The sequence below is a fragment of the Dama dama genome, chromosome 31 (genome assembly GCF_033118175.1).
Source record: "Dama dama isolate Ldn47 chromosome 31, ASM3311817v1, whole genome shotgun sequence".
Classification (NCBI taxonomy): Eukaryota; Metazoa; Chordata; class Mammalia; order Artiodactyla; family Cervidae; genus Dama; species Dama dama.
The window spans coordinates 7,253,461-7,276,181 of NC_083711.1; the positions used below are offsets into that span (position 1 = coordinate 7,253,461).

The 22,721-nt window shown below is 45.8% G+C and overlaps 1 protein-coding gene across 1 annotated transcript in view; it reads right to left on the reverse strand.

Annotated features, from left to right (window-relative positions):
• Positions 1 to 313: 313 nt before the first annotated feature.
• CLIC6 (chloride intracellular channel 6) overlaps positions 314 to 22,721 on the reverse strand; it is a 49,007-nt gene continuing 26,599 nt past the window's right edge. Inside the window, exons 2-6 of the mRNA XM_061134028.1 lie at positions 14,194 to 14,303; positions 12,842 to 12,967; positions 12,160 to 12,266; positions 10,824 to 11,005; positions 314 to 475 (exon numbers count right to left, since the gene is read on the reverse strand). Coding sequence (XP_060990011.1) covers positions 314 to 475; positions 10,824 to 11,005; positions 12,160 to 12,266; positions 12,842 to 12,967; positions 14,194 to 14,303 — 687 coding nt within the window. The remainder of the gene's footprint in view (positions 476 to 10,823; positions 11,006 to 12,159; positions 12,267 to 12,841; positions 12,968 to 14,193; positions 14,304 to 22,721) is intronic.

Here is a 22,721-nt window from a genome sequence, read left to right on the forward strand (position 1 = left end):
GTAAACTGCAAAACACATGCCCTAAATATCATGGATTACAAGGTCCCAGAATGCCAAAGATATAAATGAACATAAACCAGACAATTGGAGTATATAACAACAGATATTGGTATTATTCAGATACACAAGTGAGCTGACAAATTACAAGGCTAGGAATCATTTCCTGTTGAGTGGATCATGCTATGGTATCCACATTGCTAAAGTATGGGCATTATTTTGCAAAGAATGGTTACTGGGAGGGAAACACAAAGGAGACATTACTTTCATAGTCTAGCTCACACAGCTGAGAAATGAGACAGAAAACAGCCCAGCTTCACTTCATTCTTTTGGCAACATCTGAATACGCGTGTTCAATCTCCTGGTCTGCAGGACATGTGTTTGTGAATTCATCCCGAGCATACGCATTGTTCAAGTACCTCCAGATGCCAGTCATTTCAGAAGGAAATTCAAAATCTCTGTATCTCTTGGCCACGATCTAAAAACGAAAAGGAAACAGTCAGAAAGGGAAAACCCACAAACGTAGGCAGTTATATCAGACAATCCATTCTTCTGAGGCGTGTACTATATTTTCTCAAGTTCCCGTGGCATCTACAGCCTTTCAAGCTGCCCAAATTGCAGGATGAGTTTGCAGGGGGTACACTGAGCGTGGGACTCAAAACAGAGATGCTACACAACTGTGCCCACCCGTTCATCACAGATGGTCTTCGTGACCTGCTGGCACGAAGGTGCTCTATTGTCCAGTCGCTCAGTCTTGTCCAGCTCTTTCATGACCCCATGGACTGTAGCCCACCAGGCTCCTCTGTCCATGAGACTTCCCTGGCAAGAATACTGGAGTGGGTCACCATTTCCTTCTTCAGGGGATCTTCCCAACCCAGGGACTGAACCCAAATCTCCTGCACTAGCGGGCAGATTCTTTACCATCTGAGCCACCAGGAAAGCCCTGAGCTTGCTCTGTAATCTGGTGGCTTTCTCTTTGTGCTTCTAGTAGTTTTCTCTCCCTGTGTTCTGCTGCTGAGTTATTTGGTGCCTAAAGATTCAGATGGCTGAGATGGTAAAGAGTCTGCCTGCAATGCATGAAACCCGGGTTCAATCCCTGGGTCAGGAAGATCCCCTGGAGAAGGAAATGGCAACTCACTCCATTATTCTTGCCTAGAGAATCCCACAAACAGAGGACACAATCCATGGGACCTCAGAGATTTGGACATGACTAAGCAACTAACATTTTCACTTTCAAAGCTTCGGGATGGATTTTCAGTTTAGATTGTGCCAGGATCACTTTGTAGTGCCCTGTCTTTTTCCTATTTGTTGAGCCTCACCTCCTGAAACCCCAAGTACCCATGTATGTTACACCTGTGGATTTCCATCATTCTGCCCAAGAGGATCATTTCACTGTGGGTCTACCGTGTGCAGAGGGCAGATTCAAGAACTGAAAAATCCTTATCCTCAAGGAAACAGGGGATGTAAGGATGGGGTAGCTGAGAATGGATATCACGAAAACACAGTGGTGTGAAATGTCTCCTCTGGCTGGAGGGTGTCACTGGGAATTCATCACAAAAGAGGGTGTATCCTCTTTGCAGATGGTATGGGTTCCCTGGTTGCGTTAACAAAACACTACAACCATGGGTGGCTTGAAACAACAAAAAAGTCTTCTCCCACGGTCCTGGAGGCCCAGAGTCTAAGATCATGGTGTCAGCAGGGCCAGGTTCCCTCTGAAGCCTCCAGGGAAGGATCCATTCCAGGTCTCTCTCTGTCTCTGGCTCATGGGAGTACAGATCCAGTCTTCACCTGGCATTTTCCCTGTGTTGGAGTCTCTGGATCCAAACTCCCTTTTATAGGAACCTCTGTCATGTTGGATTAGGGGCCCACTCTCCTGCTCCTAATCAACTAACATGACCTCATCTTAACTAATTACATCTGCAAAACTCTATTTCTAAATAAGGTCAGCTTTGAGATACTGGGAATTAGGACTTGGGTCTAACTTAGATACGAATTTGGGGGGACAAATACTTGGAAAGCTATGACAAACCTAGACAGTTTACTAAAAAGCAGAGACATCACTTTGCCAACAAATGTGCATATAGTAAAAGCTATGGCTTTTCCAGTAGGTCCTGTATGGATGTGAGAATTGGACCATAAAGAAGGCTGAGCACCAAAGAACTGATGCTTTTGAACTACGGTGCTGGAGAAGACTCTTGAGAGTCCCTTGGACTGCAAGATCAAACCAGTCAATCCTAAAGGAAATGAACCCCAAATATTCATTGGGAGGACTGATACTAAAGTTCCAATACTCTGACCACGTGATGCAAAGAGCCAACTCAATGGAAAAGACCCTGATGCTGGGCAAGATTGAAGGCGGGAGGAAAAGGGGACGACAGAGGATGAGATGGTTGGATGGCATCACCGACTCAATGGACATGCATTTGAGCAAGCTCTGGGAGTTGGTGTTAGACAGGGAATCCTGGCGTTCTGCAGTCCATGGGGCCCCGAAGAGTCAGACACTACTGAGCAACTGAACAACAATACTTGGGAGGACTAATATCTCCCATTGTATTGGCCCCTGGGATGTTTGGATGACATGAGCATGGAATTTGTCACCAATTAGAAGATCTTCATGACTTACTTCTCAGATTTTGGAAGCAGGGAGCTAATGATGCAGCAAGACAGGACTACATAACTTTTCAAAGAACCTCCTAAATTAATATCTTTTACTTGAATTCAATCTCACTAGAGATTAATGTCAAGACTCCTGCTTTTCTTTTATTTGCATTTGCCTGCCTTTGCTTTACCCAAACATTCTGGGTAAATTTATTATATATGTGCCTCTCATAAATGTAAACTTGTTTTATATCATATCTTATTAATGTTATACTTTGTTTTCCAACTTCCTGTAAAGATTGTTGCATTTATGTATGTGTGTGTTTCCCTCTCTGATGGTTTGGAAGGTTTATGGTCTGTTTTAACTCTTCCAGAGGTGGTTGTTGTTTAGTGACTAAGTCATGTCTGACTGTTTTGTGGCCCCATGGACTATAACCTGCCAGGCTCCTCTGTTCACGGGATTTCCCAGGCAAGAATATTGGAGTGGGTCCAGTGGTTTCCTATATAACTTTAAATAATAGGAATTCTTTATTTCTTGATTATTAACTATTCTTTGACTGATCTCTACTTACTCTTGATAATAAGCAAGGAAATTAGTATACTTACACTTCTTTTCATTTCTGATCTATTATCCTCCTTCCAATAGTGTGAAAATAGAAGTTTACTATATCTGATTCAGTCTTGTAGCTATAATTCTCACTGCTCTTCAGCTTTAGTTCTGGTTTCAGATCTAAAGAAATCCTATGTCTATCACTAATCCTTTTATACCACAACACCTTCTCTGTTCCTGGATTCTTATTTTATTATCCTTTTTTTTTTTATCCTTTTTTATTATGTCATCATATAAAATTTTTATTTTTACAAAATGGCTCAGGGGTGCTTATTCCATCAAGACCAAAAGTCTAGGTAAAAGCAACAATTTACTTGGATATAAAATTCTTACATCACACTCCCTTTCCTTTAATCCTTTAACTATTGGCTCTGCTGGGTCTTCGCTGCAACACGCAGGCTTCTCTAGTTGGGGTGCATGGGCTTAGCTGCCCCAAAGCATATGGGCTCTTAGTTCCCCAACCAGGCATTGAACCTGTGTCCCCTGCATTGGAAGGCAGGTTCTTAACCACTAGGCCACCAGGGAAGTCCCCAATCCTTTAACTATTAAACCACTGTTTTCTGGCTTTTATTTTTTTTTTTTTATTATTATTATTATTTTTTTTTTTCCAGTGGGTTTTGTCATACATTGATATGAATCAGCCATAGATTTACATGTATTCCCAATCCCGATCCCCCCTCCCACCTCCCTCTCCACCCGATTCCTCTGGGTCTTCCCAGTGCACCAGGCCGGAGCACTTGTCTCGTGCATCCCACCTGGGCTGGTGATCTGTTTCACCATAGATAGTATACATGCTGTTCTTTTGAAATATCCCACCCTCACATTCTCCCACAAAGTTCAAAAGTCTGTTCTGTATTTCTGTGTCTCTTTTTCTGTTCTGCATATAGGGTTATCGTTATCACCTTTCTAAATTCCATATACATGTGTCAGTATGCTGTAATGTTCTTTATCTTTCTGGCTTACTTCACTCTGTATAAGGGGCTCCAGCTTCATCCATCTCATTAGGACTGGTTCAAATGAATTCTTTTTAATGGCTGAGTAATATTCCATGGTGTATATGTACCACAGCTTCCTTATCCATTCATCTGCTGATGGGCATCTAGGTTGCTTTGTTTTCTGGCTTTTAATGTGATCCTAGGATCCCACGGAGAAGGGAATGGCAACCCACTCCAGTATTCTTTTCCTTTTCTAATTAATAATTAATTTATTTTTTTTATCAAAGGATAATTGCTTACAGAATTTTGTTGATTTTGGTCAAACCTCAACATGAATCAGCCATCAGTTTAGTTCAGTCGCTCAGTCATGTCCGACTCTTTGTGACCCCATGAATCGCAGCATGCCAGGCCTCCCTGTCCATCACCAGCTCCCAGAGTTTACCCAAACTCATGTCCATTGAGTCGGTGATGCCATCTAACCATCTCATCCTCTGTCATCCCCTTGTCCTCCTGCCTTCAATCCTTCCCAGCATCAGGGTCTTTTCAAATGAGTCAGCTCTTCGCTTCAGGTGGCCAAAGTACTGGAGTTTCAGCTTCAACATCAGTCCTTCCAATGAATATTCAGGACTGATTTCCTTTAGGATGGACTGGTTGGATCTGCTTGCAGTCCAAGGGACTCTCAAGAGTCTTCTCCAATGCCACAGTTCAAAAGCATCAATTCTTTGGCCCTCGGCTTTCTTTATACTCCAACTCTCACGGCCATACGTGACTTCTGGAAAAACCAAAGCTTTGACTAGACAGACGTATATTGGGAAAGTGATGTCTCTGCTTTTTAATATGCTGTCTAGGTTGGTCACAACTTTCCTTCCAAGGAGTAAGCATCTTTTAATTTCATGCCATAGGTATGCATCTGTCTCCTCCCTTCTGAACTTCCCTCCCATCTCCTGCCCCAGCCCGCTCCTCTAGGTGGATCCAGAGCCCCTGTTTGAGTTTTCTGAGACATACAGCAAATTCCCATTGGCCATCTGTCTTACAAGTGGTAATGTAAGTTTCCACATACTCTCTCCATACATCTCACCCTCTCCTCCCCTCTCCCCACGTCCATAAATCTATTCTCTATGTCTGTTTCTCCATTACTGCCTTGTAAATAAATTCTTCAGTACCAGGATTCCGTATGTATGCATTAGAAAACAATATTTATCTTTCTCTTTCTGACTTACTTCACTCTGTATAATAGGTTCTAGGTTCATCCACCTCATTAGAACGGACTCAAATGCATTCCTTTTTATGGCTGAGTAATATGCCATCATGTATATGTAGAACTTCTTTATCCATTCATCTGTCAATGGACATCTAGGTTGTTTTCATGTTCTAGGTATTGTAAATAGTGCTGCAATGAACAAAGGGATACATGTGTCTTTTTCAATTTTGGTTTCCTCAGGGTGTATGTATAGGAGTGGGATTACTGGGTCATATGGTGCTTTTATTCCTACTTTTTAAAGGAATCTCCATACCATCTTCCATAGTGGCTATAGCAGTTTATATTCCCACCAATAGTACAAGAGTGTTCCCTTTTCTCCACACCCTCTCCAGCATTTATTGTTTGTAGACTTTTTGATGATGGCCATTCTGACCCGTGTGATGTGATAGCTCGTTGTAATTTTGATTTGCATTTCTCTGATAATGAGCAATATTGAGCATCTTTTCATGTGTTTGCTGGCTATCTGTATGTCTTCTTTGGAGAAATATCTGTTTAGGTCTTTTTCCCACTTTTTGACTGGCTTGTTTGTTTCTCTGGTATTGAGTTGTATGAGCTGCTTGTATATTTTGGAAATTAATCCTTTGTCAGTTGTTTCATTTGCTATCAGTTTCTCCCATTCTGAGGGTTGTCTTTTCACCTTGCTTATAGCTTCCTTTACTGTGCAAAAGCTTTTAAGTTTGGTAAGATCCCACTTGTTTACTTTTCTTTTTATTTCTGTTACTCTAGGAGGTGGGTCACAGAGGATCTTGCTTTGATTTATGTCAGCACCAGTCCAGTATTCTTGCCTGGGGAATTCCAGAGTCGCCTGACAGGGGGTTGCAAAGAGTCAAACATGACCGAGCTAACACTTTCACCTCACTTTAGAGATATATCAGGCTATTCTGAATTTCTTTGTTGTGTAGGTGGACTTACCTTTTATGATTATTACTATTATCATTATCATCTGGGCACTCAAAGGGTTTTTTTTTTATCATCAAAGTTCAAATATAATTTGCAAGCTATATCACAGTGTGTTGACTGTTCAGGACAGTATTTTTCTAATCATGGATTGCTACTTAAAGTAAATGTTCAGGTCAGCCTTTAATTCAAAACGCTTTACCTTTGAGTCTTCTTTTTCCTCTTTTTTTCTTTCCTGTTCTTTCTCCTGATTAGGTACACCTTTACCTCTTGCTTCTTCTCAATTCGATTTGAGATCATTTCCTCGGGCTGTCTTCCAAATCTTTGATGGATTTCTGCAATGTCATTTTCCACCTCTTGCTACTCCTAATACAACTTCTAAACAATTTCTGAAATTGTTTTGTCTTTAAGGTTTTTTTCAGTTCTACCAGTTTCATTTTCATCCTCTTTGCGAGATTATATTTTTTGACACTTTGGGACTTGTTTTTGAGCGCTTTCTTCAAAGGTTCATGTGCTACACTGAGTAGCTCAGTCATGTCCAACTCTTTTGAGACCCCATGGACTGTAGCCCGCCAGGCTTCTCTGTCTATGGGATTTTTCACCCAAGAATACTAGAATGGGTTGTTATTTCCTACTCCAGGGCATCTTCCCAACTCAAGGATCAAACCCACATCTCCTGTGTCTTCTGCATTGCAGGTGGGTTTTTTTACCCACTAAGCCATCAGGGAAGGGTTCATGTTCTCTTTCATTCCTTTGAGGCTGTAGAGAAGTATCTTTCCGAAAAGTTCTTTGGTTACTGGACCAATCTTAACCAGAGAGGTGTTTCTCATCTGCCTTTTTCTCTTTTGTTCTATTTAACCCTTCCCCCTTTCCTATCCACATAGAGGTCCCAGTTGGATTCCTTTTGGTTACTAACCATCCTTTAATGGGCAGACCCGTTGGACCTACTATTTGCTTAAAAACAAGGTGGAGAGCAATGGGAGGAAGGCCAGGCAACAGGCAGACCAATTTGGATATTTATCCTCAAACACCTGCTCATCAAGGGGCTTCCCTGGTGGCTCAAATGCTACAGAAACAGCCTGCAACGCAGAAGACCCAGGTTCAACTCCTGGTCAGGAAGATCTCCTGGAGAAGGAAATGACAGCCCATTCCAGTATTCTTGCCTGGAGTATTCCATGGACGGAGGAGCCTGGCGGGCTAGAGTTCATGCGTCGCAGAATCACACACAACTGAGCGACTAACACTCTAACATTTTTCACCTGCTCTTCAAACACTGCTCTATACTCTGCCTCAGGGACACATGAGGGTCAAGGTCAAAGTCAGGGTTAGTGCCTCCTCCACTCTGAAGCTCACAGATTAGGAGGAGGTTGCCGTGGCTAAAAGTGACGCTGAGGTCATCTACAGTCTCTCTTCTGAGTGATTCCAAGCTTATTTCTTTTCTCTGCTCAGCAGTCACAAAGCAGAATGCCTCTTTCCTTCTCTGCTCCCCTCCACCTCCCCTCCCTGTTGCTTTGGGTCAGGGGACAGTGGCAGAACACACAGGTGACACCTCTGAACAGTTTCACCTTCAGCTCTGCCTCCACAGAGATCTCATCTCCGTAGAGCTGGTCCCTGCCTCTCTTGGCCCACTCGGTGCTCTGTCCTCAAACAAAGAAGCTTGGGCACTTCAAGGCTGTATTATTTACTTTTACAAACATCCGAACCTTGCTGAAGATCTAGAGAAGCTAGTGTCTAAGTCTTTGAGTTGGCGGTCCATCCTTTTCTAATTTTACAAAAGGTGGAGAGGGACTTCCCTGGTGGTACAGTGGCTAAGACTCTGAGCTTCCAATTCAGGGGGTGCAGATTCAATCCTTGGATGGGGAACCAAGGTCCCAGGTGCTACCCAATGCAGCCAAAAAGAAATAAAGGTGGAGATAATGCTTTAGATTTTCAGAATGTTTTTGCTGGTTTCAGGATGGGAATAGATTATAAAGTCCTCTATTCTCTCATTGTCTTACCATAAATTCCTGTAGATTGATTCTCATTGTCTTTCAGAACTGTTCCATTCTGGAAGATTATTAAGCTGCTGGGTATTTTGAGTGCTAAGTGGCTTTGAAGATTTTGCAGTTAGGTCTTCTATTGGAGCCGTGGACTACTTTATTTTACTCTGAAGTTTATCCCCTCTACTGACATTTTAAACAGTCTTTTTTTATAGGAGCTAAACAAGTGGCAACTGGTCTGTGTATATATGCAAGTGAGTACATATGTGTGTCTTTTTCTTGCCTTCCCTAAACTCCATGTGCTTCTGTGATGTTACATTAGTCAGAGCAATGATGAGAATATGTTTAATAAAGGGACTAAACCAGACACAACAACATAAATAACCTGTTGGAAAATGGCTCTCAAATGTCCGGTTTGGATAATCACCAATGTGGCGCGTTTGAAGGATTGAGAGTTGCCATCATGAAATTGTACATGTCAGAACACTGGCAGTTATTAAAAAGAAAATTCACTTGGAGGATCAGCAGCATCCTCAAGGCTTAGCTTTCAGGTTGGTGCCCCTTGAACACATCAGGGAAGAGAGAAGAAAGAAGATGAATGGGGCAAGGCTGGGAATGGAGTCGGGAAGGAAGAGAAAGGCAAAGAATGACTGGAGTAACAGGGTGGCCAGTCACCCACAGGACAGCCAGCCACAGACTGTGGGAACTGATGCTTTTGAACTGTGGTGTTGAAGAAGACTCTTGAGAGTCCCTTGGACTGCAAGGAGATCCAACAAGTCCATCCTAAAGGAGATCAGTCCTGAATATTCATTGGAAGGACTGATGCTGAAGCTGAAACTCCAATACTTTAGCCACCTGATTCGAAGAGCCAATTCCTTGGAAAAGACCCTGATGCTGAGAAAAATTGAAGGCTGGAGGAGAAGGGGACAACAGAGGATGAGATGGTTGGATGGCATCACTGATTTGATGGACATGAGTTTGAGTAAGCTCCAGGAGTTGGTGATGGACAGGGAAGCCTGACATGTTGCAGTCCAGTTCAGTTCAGTTCAGTCGCTCAGTCATGTCAGACTCTTTGCAACCCCACTGTTGCTCAGTCGTGTCCGACTCTTTGCGACCCCATGAACCTGCAGTCCATGGGGTCGCAAAGAGTCAGACACAACTGAGCAACTAAACTGAACTAAAATGCCAAATAAACGCATTATTAGAATACAAGGTCATTGACTCGTATTTCCCTATGTCTTCTCTCCCATCTCCCTATCTTTATACTAAGGACCTAGTTCTGGACCTGGTATGATCTGAATAATAAGGATGCCCCAGAACAAGGGCATAGCAACAGTGATAATGATACAGCAACTAACAGCTGTGAGTAACAGCCAGACTGGGGCACTTTGGAGAGCAGCCATAACTACGGAGACCAAGGGTGGGGTCATCTGCTTCTGAATGTCAGAGTCACCCCCAAAAATTCTGATTTTAGTAAGTCAGGGGCTGAACTGACGGGTTTACATTTCTAAAAGGGCTTCCCTGGTGACTCAGTGGTAAAGAATCCGCCTGCAATGCAGGAGATGTGGGTTCAGTCCCCGGGTCAGGAAGATCCCCTGGAGGAGGGCATGGTAACCCACTCCAGTAAACTTGTTGGGAAAATCCCATGGACAAAGCAGTCTGGGGGGCTATAGTCCATGGGGTCACAAAGAGTCTGACACAACTGGATCCCCTGAGCAGGCACATTTCTAAATTAGCAGGCACAATTCTTATGCCTACTAATGTTGGAGAACCACTGGTCTAGGGAATCTTTAAACCCTAATTATACATGACCAGCAACTCTTATTTCATGTTCGATCACCCGGGAAAACAGGCTGCTGCATGTGGTCCAGCCAAGGAGCTGTCAGCTGCTCACCAGCTGTAAGGGGTCTGTGTTAACAGCCAACCTCCTCCCTTATCCCAGGGTTAGGCTTACTCTTCCCATCACCAACCACTGACTGAGTTCACATTTTATTTTCAAGGTTGGCTCAGATTTTTGGTTGATGTTTTTGTTTTTGGACTGCACTGCTCAGCTTGCAGGTTCTTAGTTCCTCACCCAGGGACTGAACCCAGGCCACCCCAGTGAAAGTGCTGAGTCCCAACCACTGGACCACCACCAGGGAATTTCCCGAGTTCACATTTTAATCCTCGCAGATTCCACATACCATCTCCAAGCCTGGAGTGTGAAACACCAGTTATAATCAATGTATTCCCTCAAGTTGCTTTCACAGAGCTTGTCTTTAGGCTGTGGGGGTTAGGACTGGAAAAAAGAAGCTGTGAGGATGGAGGGATGAGAGCCAAGCTCTCAGATGATTCATGAGAACCTCTTAGGAACACCTGAGAATAGCATCCACAGATCTTAAACTTGCAGCTTGGATGCTGTGAACAGAAACAAGCTAGACTTTTAAATTTAAGAGCCCGTGTTTTAGATTGCCTTGGCAAAAAAAAAAAAAAAAACACAAATCAAAACAAAATGAAACAAAGCCCCATTCATGTATTCAGCACCCGAGGTATGAGGAAGGACAAACCTTAATAATGTGGAGCTTGGGTAAGAGGTTGCAGTCAGCCAGCGTGAGCTCATTGCCATCCAGGAACTTCCTTCCAGAAATAGCAGCTTCCTCGGTGCTGTAGGCATCTATCTCATCAGGCAAGGGGCTGTTCAGATAACTATCCAACTTCTTCAGGGCCTTTAACAGGTTCCTTTCATAAACTAAAATAGGAAGGCAGAAAACAACTAAGATGAGCCATAGAAGTCCACGTCTCCTCTGTCTTTGTTGTTGTTCAGTCGCTCAGTCGTGTCCAACTCTTTGCAACCCTGTGGACTGCAGCACGCCAGGCTTCCCTGTCCTTCACCAACTCCCAGAACTTGCTCAAACTCATGTTCATTGGGTTAATGATGCCATCCAATCATCTCATCCTCTGTCATCCCCTTCTCCTCCTGCCCTCCTCTCTCTAGATATCATGAGACACGGCCAGTGAATGTTAGAGAGTCAGGAAGGACTTATGAGATCTAAATAAAAGGTGGGTGGGTTTATGAGATCTAAATAAAAGATTCACTTCTCCCTGGAAAATAATTCTGCTCTCTCTACACAACACTGCTGCTTCTAGAACTCATTCATTTATTCAAAAATCTATATGGAGAAACTTTCATGGTGGGCATCACCAACTCAATGGACATGAGTTTGGGTAAACTCCGGGAGTTGGTGATGGACAGGGAAGCCTGGCATGCTTCGGTCCATGGGACTGCAAAGAGTCAGACATGACTGAGCGACTGAACTGAACTGAATGGTTAAGATTCTGTGCTTTCCAGGTGGGATGGGGTGGGAGGTGGGAGGCTCTGAGGGAGGGGACAGGTGTATACCTATGGCTGATTCATGTTGATGTATGGCAGAAACCAACACAATATGGTAAAGCAATTACATTCCAACTAAAAATAAATAAACTAAAGAAGACTCTGCATTTCCAATGCAGGGTCAAGGAACTAAGATCCCACATACCACACCATGTGACCAAAACATTTTTTAAAAATTAAAAATTAAAAAAAATCTTTATGGAAATCATATAATGAAAGAAGCACCAATAGAAGGTTCATTCACCCTGAATTCCATGGGACAGCAAGGAATCACTGATGGTGATGATTTTCTCCTAAAAATGTCCTTTTCTGGACAATCTCTAGAAAAGCACTCAGTCCCTGAAACCCATGTGCAGGCTCAGGGTGGGAGGTATTTTTCCCTTATTTCTATACCCAGGTCCCTCCCCGCTGTGCAGTGAGTCAGAATTCCCCAGATCTTATAAGAAGCCACACCAGAGGCGGAATAGAGGTCCATGGAGAAAACAGAAAACAGGAAGATGGGAGGGACTCACTCTCATTTGCATCCTTCTTGGTGTTTTTTATAAATGCTGAGAACTTGGCAAACACATCATTTCCGGCAGAGTTAGATTCAGAGTGTTGGGTTCCCAGCTTAGGGTACCTTGAAAAGTTCAAAGTGAGAATATCATAGATCAGCAATGTTTGAGTCCGAATACAAAGCAGGAGGGGAAGAAATGCCTTTCTCTGTGCAAACTGCTCCTTAAATGTTTTCCTAATATTTCCATCTACAAAGTTGGGAGCAACACCAGCCAGGAGTAAAGCACTGGATGGACTGTTCTCATCCTAGGATGGAGGGCCCTCTGGCCTTGCTGGTCTCAGTTCTCTCCCTACTGAAATAAAGATGATGAACTAGAAGGCTCCCTTGCAGGCCCAGCCTGCTGCGATGTTGCATGTAACACACATTCCCAATGGGCCATCAAAACGGGCCACCCACATGACATCGGCCCACTCCCTGCCATCAAACCCTAATTGCCAAATGGCAGAGTAGAGAAATCCCAGCCACCTAGACTCAGGGTTTCTAATCTTGCTGTGTTTCCTGTGGCACCCCACAGGTACAGCTCAGGAGGTAAGCGCCACGGCCGCAGAAAACCAACACACAGCACCAGAGCTTTGAACTGTCTGTGAACAGGGAAAAGTGACAACCGAGTTGCCAACACTGGTTTTGACGAGGCCCACCTTGGGGGAGCCAGTTTCTCCTCTAAGAACTCCTCGATCTTATTCACATCTGTCTTGACTTCACCATCAAAAGTCATGAAAGGTGGGTTGGTGCCGGGAGCCAAGTTCTGCAGGTCCACGGGTTTCCTGGGCAGGGGGGAAGGGCAGTGCCAAGGTTGGGATCATTGCCAAGGCTTAACCATGCCCCCCCCACACACATACACACACCAGTGGAAGAGAAACCACCCTTGAGAACTTCAAAGGCAACTGGAAGTTTACAAACTGTCCTACTGGCAAGGGAAGTGTGGCCACACTTTCCTTTATCTGGAGACGGGGCTGAAAGTTAACCCTCCCCAGTGTTATCAGCCAGGAGTGGGGCTCAGGCAGGCTCCAGAGAGGGTCACAGCTGACCAATCATGAGGTGGGCAGGTTCCTCCCCGTTCCCCTCCTACTCCTTTCGGGTTACCTCTGACCCCATCCTGTAATGACTTTGTAGCCCACGTACGCCCGCTCCAAACCAGGGTCCTGACCCAGGGTGGACATGCCTGGGACAGGGCCCATGGGTCCTAGGAGTGTGCATGCGTGTACCTGTGTGCTTCTGTCTCTGTGTGTCTCTGTCTGTGTGTGTGTGTGTGTTTGTGTCTGTGTATGTGCCTGTGTCTATGTATGTTCCTCTGTCTGTGTGTCTGTGTCTCCATCTGTGTGTGCGTGCACGCCTGTGTGTCTGTGTCTCTGGGTGCCTCTGTGTGTGTCTGTCTCTGTGTGTCTCTGAGTGTGTGTATGTGTATGTCTGTATGTCTGTGTCTCCATCTGTGTGTGTGTGCACACCTGTGCACCTGTGTGTCTGTGTGCCTCTGTGCGTGTCTCTCTTTGTGTGTCTGTGTGTTTGTGTCTGTATTTGGGTCTGTGTATGTGCCTGTGTGTCTGTGTCTCCATCTGTGTGGGCGCGCACGCCTGTGTGTCTGTGTTTCTGTGTGCCTTTGTGCGTGTCTGTCTCTGTGTGTCTCTGGGTGTGTGTATGTGTGTGTGTCTGTGTGTTTGTGTCTGTATTTGGGTCTGTGTATGTGCCTGTGTCTGTGTGTCTGTGTGTGTGTCTCCATCTCTGTGTGGGTGTGCACGCCTGTGTGTCTGTGTCTCTGGGTGCCTCTGTGTGTGTCTGTCTCTGTGTGTCTCCATCTGTGTGTGTGTGTCCGTCTCTGTGTGTCTGTCTGAGTGTGTGTATGTGTGTGTCTTTGGCTGTATTTGGGTCTGTGTATGTGCCTGTGTCTGTATGTCTGTGTGTCTGTATGTGTCTGCCTGGGTGTCTCTCTGTGTGCCTGTGTGTATAGGGAACTGAGAATAGTTATTTCAATACTGCAGAAACCTGGTCTTACCTTTTCAAGTCCACTGTTGTCACATTAAATATAACGCCCTTTAGCCAGAGAATCATAAAGAGACGCTGAGAAAATGGGCAATTTCCAATACTCTCACCATCACAGCCTGCCTGCAAATGGAAGAGGAGATCTTCATCAGAACCAGTCTCACAATTACAAATGCCAGACTCTGCACGCACACAAAATCATGGTGAATGTTTGTTAACAGTGATGATACTATAAGTAGCCTTCTGAGGTCCCTTCCCCCAGCCTCCAACTGGGAGGTGTGGGTGGGGAGGACACACACACTGGCTGAGCTTTCTGCCTTCCTTCCACCTCCTCACCACTTCCTGCCACTCGGGGCCTCTAAATAGCGGTTCTCAGAGGGAAAAGAGCAGCCAGGGGGACCCCCTTTATTACTAAAGGCAAAAAAAAAAAAGACATACTCTTCCCCTCCCTCCATCTCTTGATCCTCTTTAGAAGAGACACACCTCTCTTGCCAGGATGACCATTTGTAAAAAAAGATCAGCAGGCTCTCCCACTGGGACATGATCCCCAGCATTCTCTACTGTTTCCATCTCTGGAATGAGGGCTGGTTCCTATGAGTTCTAGGACCCCGGGACACTGTAAAATGTTTAGGTCCCCTCCTCCATTGGGGAGCATTTGTACTTAGACGGCAGATTGTTCAGTTGATATGACAAGTAGGAAACCAGGTGGAAACAACGTCTCCCTGATAACCTGAGTGGGTCACATCCACACACATGTACCCAGACGCAGACACAGAACACTGAGCAGACATCCTCCCTTCTGTGGTCTTCCAGGAGAAAAGAAAGGCAGATGTTAGAGAAGAGAGGGGAGCTGTAGACTTTGTCCTCCTGGGGCAGTTCCCAAACTCTTCTTTCTCTTCCCATCTTTCTCCACCCAACAAGGTTATAGCGCTAACAAAATGCTGCCGGAAAGACCAGGAGACTCAGCCGGGCTCCGATGACAGAAATAGCCATGTTTAAGCCAGGAAGTCCATTTATGCCACCTGCAGTCCAAAGGGAATTGAGAGGAAAGCACTGAATCTATAACCTGAATAACAGAAAGGGAGAAAGTCAACTGCTGGTTTGAGAATTGAAGAAAGGAAAAAAGATGCCTCAAGAAAATTGAACATCTTAAGAAATTCTTCAGAGGTGGTTCTCTGGCGTAAACTTCTTAAGTCACCTCGAGAGGGTGTTCATAACAAGCTGTTCCTACAAATGAAGAGTTGATAAGAGACCCCAAACTCAGTTTTAAAAAAGACTCGATCAACCTCTTCACAAAGATGAAGCCCAGATGGCCAACAAGCATGTGAAAAGGTTCTTAACATCGTTAGCCAACAGGGCAACGCAAGTTACAACCACAATAGATTCAACGACACACATACCAGAATGGCTAAAATGAAAAGCTCAGACAGTATCAAGTGTGGACAGGAATGTGGAGCAGCAGACTCCCCATCCACTGTTGGAGAGAGTGCAAATTGGTGCAACCACTCTGGAAAACTGTTTGGCAATTATTTATCCAAAATAAACATGCATTTATGCTATGACAGAGCAATTCCACTCCCAACAGAAATGAGTGTTAGGGCCACAAAAAGCACTTAATGAATATTCTTAGCAGCTTTAGTGTCATAGCCAAAACGTGGAAACAACTCAGACACCACCAAGAGTAGAATGAATAAATAAATGGTAGTATATTCATATGGCAGCCCACTCCAGTACTCTTGCCTAGAAAATTCCATGGATGGAGGAGCCTGGTGGGCTACAGTCCATGGGGTCGCAGAGAGTCAGATATGACTGAATGACCTCACTCACATACTCATATACGGGCTTCCCAGATGGCACTAGTGGTAAAGAACCTGCCTGCCAATGCAGGAGATGTGAGAGATGTGGCTTTGATCCCTGGGTTGGGAAGATCCCCTGAGGAGGGCACGGCAACCCACTCCAGTCTCCCTGTCTGGAGAATCCCATGGACAAAAGAGCCTTGTGGGCTACAGTCCACAGAGTCACAAAGGGTCAGACACAACTGAAGCAACTTAGCATGCATGCTCATATACTACCCCACACCACACCACACACTCACACCACAGTGGAAAAAAAACAGCTATTACTACAAACCACAATGTGGATAAATCTCACACACGTAATGTGGAGGGAAAGAAACCAGACTCGAGAGTCCTTTAGGAGAGGCCAATATAGGTGAAGTTCAAACACAGGAAAACTGGGTGATGGGAGTCAGAAGAAGAGCTGCCTTTGGCAGCTGGGTATTTTCTGGAAAGGGTGGAAAGAGCCCTTAGGGTGGTGGAAATACTCTGTAGCTTGAGTTGGGTTATGGCAACATGGTGGGTATACTCACCTTGACAGTCTTAATTAAGGTTTGTTTCCTTTACTGCATGTTTTACTCCAATAAAAAAAAAAGAAGCAAAAGTATTCATTTAAAAGAATAGAGTCAGATTCAGTGGGTATTGTATGGGGTCCAGAGATCTGAATTTTTAAGTTTGCCAAGGTAACATAATGCTGGCAGTCCAGGGCCTCAGCCCCACCTTGGACAAGAGATAAGACTGGCCCAGTGTTACGGTTAATGCATAAGACAGAATGGTTTGAATCACATCCCAACGGATGATCTGTTGATGAGAAGGTTCTTGCAAGAACTTCTAGCTGATAAATCCAGTTGCATAAGTGTAAAGATAATGGGTGAACTTAATATACATGAAGAGGCACCAATAGACTCAGATAAGTGACTTCAGAGTCCCCTAAGCTCAGGGCACTGGCTTCACCCCCTCCAACTCCTCCAGCTCTCCCTCCCCCCTTCTAGCATTTATGGGCAGGTCCACCTGGTATTTCCAATAGTCATGTATGGATGTGAGAGTTGGACCAAAAAGAAGGCTGAGTACTGAAGAATTGAAGCTTTCGAACTGTCATGCTAGAGAAGATGTTTGAGAGTCCCTTGGACTTGGACTGCAAGGAGATCCCGCCAGTCCATCCTAAAGGAAATCAACTCTGAATAGTCACTGGAAGGACTGATGCTGAAGCTGAAGCTCCAATACTTTGGCCACCTGATGCAAAGAGCCAATTCATTGGAAAAGACCCTGATGCTGGGAAAGATTGAAGGCAGGAGGAGAAGGGGACGACAGAGGATGAGATGGTTGGATGGCATCACCAACTCATTGGACATGAGTTTGAGCAAACTCTAGGAGATAGTGAAGGACAGGGAAGCCTGGCGTGCTGCAGTCCTTGGAGTAGCAAAGAGTCGGACACGACTGAGCGACTGAACAGCCTGGTGTCTGTGACAGATTAGGGATGTGACAGTTGGGACCCCTGCAGATGGCCCTGTGGCTGCCTGAGGCCACACCCTGCCGGGGGGACCCACAGCAGGCCCTTTTGAAGGCTGCCCAGTCTCCTCTCAGCTGTGTCCTGGAGCAAGTATCAGCGCAGAGCTCAGTCACATAAAACTCCGAGCAGCTTGTTGCTGGGGACCCCTCCTAAATCACGGTGCTGTCTTAACCACCGCAGGTTTGGGCAGAGTCACGCCATAAAAGGGGGCGAAGGAGGAGATGAAAGTTCAAGGACACAAAGGCGCGTAGTTTGGCCAGTCCTGACTTGTTGAACAGCTTCTAAACCTCTTATTTTTATAGTGGTTACATTAAGCTCAGTCAAGCCTGAGGAGTTCTGCAGAGTCAGGCCATTTTGTTTCTCCTTCTCTCTTGTGTCTCTAACCTCTGGAATCCTCTTATAACTATGCTGAATGGGGCAAGATCCCCGAGGAGCCAGGGCGTCTTTGCTTTCGCCAAGAGCTCTGTGCCTGGGACCCGCTGCTTTCTGCGGCATCTGGAGAACAGCTACCCTGCACGGGTCTCTCTGCCTCACTGCTCTGTCTCTTTCATGGTTTCAAACTCAAGCCAGTGTTTTCCCTTAAAATTGTTCTCAGCTTTTCCTGAACCCTGGTAGCTCCTTCTTAAGGAGAAACAAAAAGGGAGGGAGGAGCAACTCATCTTTTAAAACCTAAAAATGGCCTGGGTCATCCAGCCAGGTAAAAACGTCACCTTCTTAACAGGTTCCTTCCCAGAACTGGAACTGGGAATTAACACAGAACCTGGAAGGTGGAATGATGGTCCGCAAGGCACAACGCCCACAGTCCAGAAGGTAGTGACAAAAGTCGCCTTTGTACATTTCCCACCCACGTGACCCTCAAACAGAATTGTTCGACCCAGCTCGGGTGCTGGTCTGAAGGCTGTCAGGCATTTTTTTTTTTTTTTTGTCAGGCATTTTAGAAGAATCAGCCAGTCGCCACGACTGCCCATAAAAGAGGATTTGCATATCCAGTGTTGCCTCACCTTAAATTGCTCTGTCTCGGTTTGTTGTAAATGAGGGGGTTACGGGAACATGGCGGGGGTGACTTGGACGCCTTGCTTCCTGATTTTATTACTTGAATGTGCTTCAATGCCAGGATGTGCCAGCAAAAATTAAGGCAAAGATACGCCATCTCCACCGCCCATTACTGGGCAACACCGAGGGAGTATCATCCTGGTCACGGTCATTACCAGACGAGATGATGGGATAAACACACAGGCATTGCGGGTGAATAACTGACACCACTGCCATAATTAGGACGCTTTATCCTATGCAGTTTTATTTTCCGATGCTGATCTTTCTCTCAGGCTAATTACACTCTGGGCTAAGGTTTCTCAGCAGAGTTCTCAGCCTACGGGGAAATTTTTGTATATATAAATTTCTGATAAAATCCAATTAGGCAGTTTGAGAGATCAGAGTGTCTTTTGGTTTCCAGTGAAGATCCAAGCACTTGGATAACCCAGATTCGTAGGTCCGCCCTTCGAAATGCAACGTTTCTGAGTGCCTACGATGATGGTCACTCTCAAAAGAAAAGCATTGGTGGTGCCTCTGACATGTTCTGAGAAATCTTGTCTGCCCCGGAGCCTGTCTGCAACACTGGAGGATGTTGGTAATTCTGCTGAGTCCTGGCCTGGGCCCACCTCCCACCACACAGCCCTAGGTGTAAAGGTTCAAATGTCGCTACAAAGGTCAGCAGGTCTTCAGGCCGGAACCTGCTCCCACTTACTCTTTGCACACTTAACTCCATTTAGAATTTGCACAGGAGCATTTTGTCAAATTTCCTTTCAGTGCTTTTTGCTTCCGGCCAAAGACCTTTCCAAGGGTGGGCTGGATGGACACGTGGGCACCAGCCACCCCCACCTGCCACTGAAGTCACTCCTGCTCCCACGGCCTGTGAGGGCCTGCTGCCCACCCCACCTGACAAACGGATGATGACCCTCCCACCAGAACAGGTCATGCACCTGCCACCTGAATCCCCACCTTCAGGGTCTCTACCCTCTTTCTAGAAAATTCCATAAGGGCCTAAAGGGTAAACACATTCTGGAAAGGAAGCATTTTTCCTTACTCCATGTAAAGGTCATGAAAAAACAACTGGGGGGGACTTCCCTGGTCGGACAATGGATGAGGATCCACCTGCCAATGCGGGGGACATGGGTTCGATCCCTGGTCCAGGAAGATCCCACATGCTTCAGAGCAACTCAGCTCGTGTGCTACAACTACTGAGCCCATGAGGAGCAACTGCTGAAGCCCACGCACCTGGGACTGTGCCCTACAACAAACAGCAGCCCCCGCTCGTTGCACCCAGAGGAAGCCTGCCCACAGCAACGAAGGCCTAGTGCAGCCAAAACAAATTAACTATTAAAAAACAACAGTTCAAGGGTGGAGGGAAGATACAGGAAGAGGCAATAAACTGGAAGTACTCTGTCCCCTTTCTGACAACTGGTTTTCAACCAAGAAGATGAGAGTGAAAAGTGTTACTTGCTCGATCATGTCTGACTCTCTGTGATCCCATGGACAGTAGAGCCCACCTGGTTTCTCTGTCCATGGAGTTCTCCAGGCAAGAATAGAATTTTCATCTCATGTGCAGGAAAGTGTTCCTGTCCCTGTTGAAACACGGGAGGGATCCGGGGGTCAAACAGCTAATGTGGTCAACTCCATCCTAGGTATCCAGAGAAAATCAGTGAGTAATGATGGACGGTGTTCCCAACATCCCAGGGAGGACTTGCTGTTTAGTTGCTCAGTCGTGCCCAACTCTTTGCAACCCCATGGACTATAGCCCACCAGGCTGAATTAAAGAGTTGCTGATCTGAGGAGGTGAGGATCAGAAGACAGTTTGATGTGGGAGGCCATGGGCAGCCACGAAGAACAGTGCTCCCCCAAGAACAATGTGGTCAAAGGGCTGGTCAGGACTCTCCTCTGTTGGGCTGGAGACAACACAGCCAGAGAGGAACAGCTGCAGCCAGCCGGATGGGAGCCGACTCTCCGATCCAAGACCCGCCTGCACACTCCCACGAACTCCTCCAGGGTCCTCTGCAGGAAGCCCGATGGCCTCAGGTATTTTGGGGCCCAGTAATCAAACCCACCTTGCATGGCCAATGGCAGAGATCCCGCCTCAGAGCTGGACAGGCAGCCCTTCCGTGTCCACAGTTCCCACGCACACACCGTCTTACGACTGACACGAGGGGTGGCTGAGCACCTCTCCTGGAAGGTGGGAGCTATAAACTCAACCCCAGGAGGGCGTGAGGGTGACTACCGTGAGCTCGGGACACTGGTAAAGAGAAATGTGGGTGCAGTGTCTGCACGTGCACCCCTAGAGCCCAGCCGGAACCCACCATGTCCACCTGCCACTAGGAGAAACAGCTGGGAGATACTCCTCCTAGGTCTTTCCTTGCTCCCACAGAGGCAGGTGGAAGTGCCAGGATCTCCCTAACCATCCACACAGCCAGCGTCTGGAGCCAGGGACCCGTCTTCCTTCAGCCGAGGGTCCCACAGGACATGGCGAAGTTCCAGGCCCACGGTAAACACTCCGTGTGTGAAACACTAGAGGCCTGATTTCCCTGGCTCCAGGCACCTGAAGCCTGGTCCACTTCACAAAGTGCCTCCCAGGCCCGCCTTCCACTTTGTTCTCAAGGCCAACGTCCATGAACTCTTCATTCTTTTTAAAAGCTCGCAAAGACAGGGTGCTGAAATGGAAGACCTTGTGTACTCACAAATCTTCCAAGCTTCCTAAGGGACACAATTTCTTCTTAGGAATGGAGGAAAATTCCCCCATTTTTGAGCCATTCTTTTATGACAATTCTACAAAATTGCATGTAACTTTATATTTTTAAAAGATACAGTTTTGTAATCATTTGTATGTACATTTGTATGTAAATATTTGTATGTAAATGTTTGTAATTACAAACATTCCTCTTGTTTGATTTTGAATTGCAGATGTCAAGTTTTGATGTTTTGGGGGGGGGTTATGTTTTATTATACTTTGTTAAAAAAAGGAAAAATTGTACATTTTTAGAATGTATGAGTAAATTTAATGTACTGGAAATACAAATTAGAAAAAGGAAAAGAAGCTCACAGTGTCTCATGACTAACAGATCACCCAAGGAGAGTGGCATTCAACAGGAGTGGAACAAAAGAAAAGGTGAGGGGGGAGGGGAGACAGAGGAGGGAGGCGTGGGGGAGAGAGGAGGAAAAGGAGAGGGAGGGAAGTGAGAGGGGGTCAGAACACGAAGCGCTCAGGTCATGGGCAGCAAAGTCTTCTCAAAGCCTCTTGAACGTGATGTTTGACTTAAAATGCAAAATTTAAATCAGTCTGAAACTTCCTGGTTTTGATAATCTATACATTTGAAAAAATGTATATATGATTCTTCCTGTTTGCCAGACACCTTGAAGTTTCAGTTTTGGGCAACATGAGATCTCTCGGAGGCAACGCAGTCCAGAACGGGTGTGGGGCCAGGGAGGGCCAGTGTGAACTTGGGGCCCACTCCTTACTAATCGAGTGGCCTCGGGCAAACCATTTGTTCTCCCCAAGCCTCATTTTCTCCATTTAAAAGCCAGGAATGAGAATCCCTACGCCTCGGAGGATCTCTGGATGATACACACAGGAGTCTCCTGGGCACCCAATAAAAGCGGCTATTAATGTCATTAGAATCATCATTCTTCTTCTAAATCTGCACAGTCCAGAACAATTAGGGAATTTAGGGTACTTTTTAACAAGGCTCAATTAGTGTGATTTTTATGCCAAACCCTATAGGCCTTAAAGAAGTACTGATTTTGTGTGTGTGTGTGTGCCCCCAAAACCTAATGCCTCCTGTATCTATTCCAAGTGAAAATTAACAACTGAAGTCATTTTCTTAATTGCAAAAGCAAACAGATCCTCAGCCAGGAGGCAAAACGGTACAGCCCTCCCCTGGCATTCGTATCTGGGAGTTACCGCAGCCTCTTGGGGAAAAGTCCAGAGGAAAGGGCGTCTGCAGAGCTGGAGGCACCTGACCGATAGCAGGGCTGACGAGCCCAGGGAAACTGCTTCCTTTTCAAGAAATGACACCGCAGGCCTCTGTCATTTGTCCACCATCATCTGGGCTTCCCTGGTGGCTCAGAGGGTAAAGAATCTGCCTGCCATGCAGGAGACCTGGGTTCAATCCCTGGGTCGGGACGATCCCTTGGAGAAGGAAATGGCAA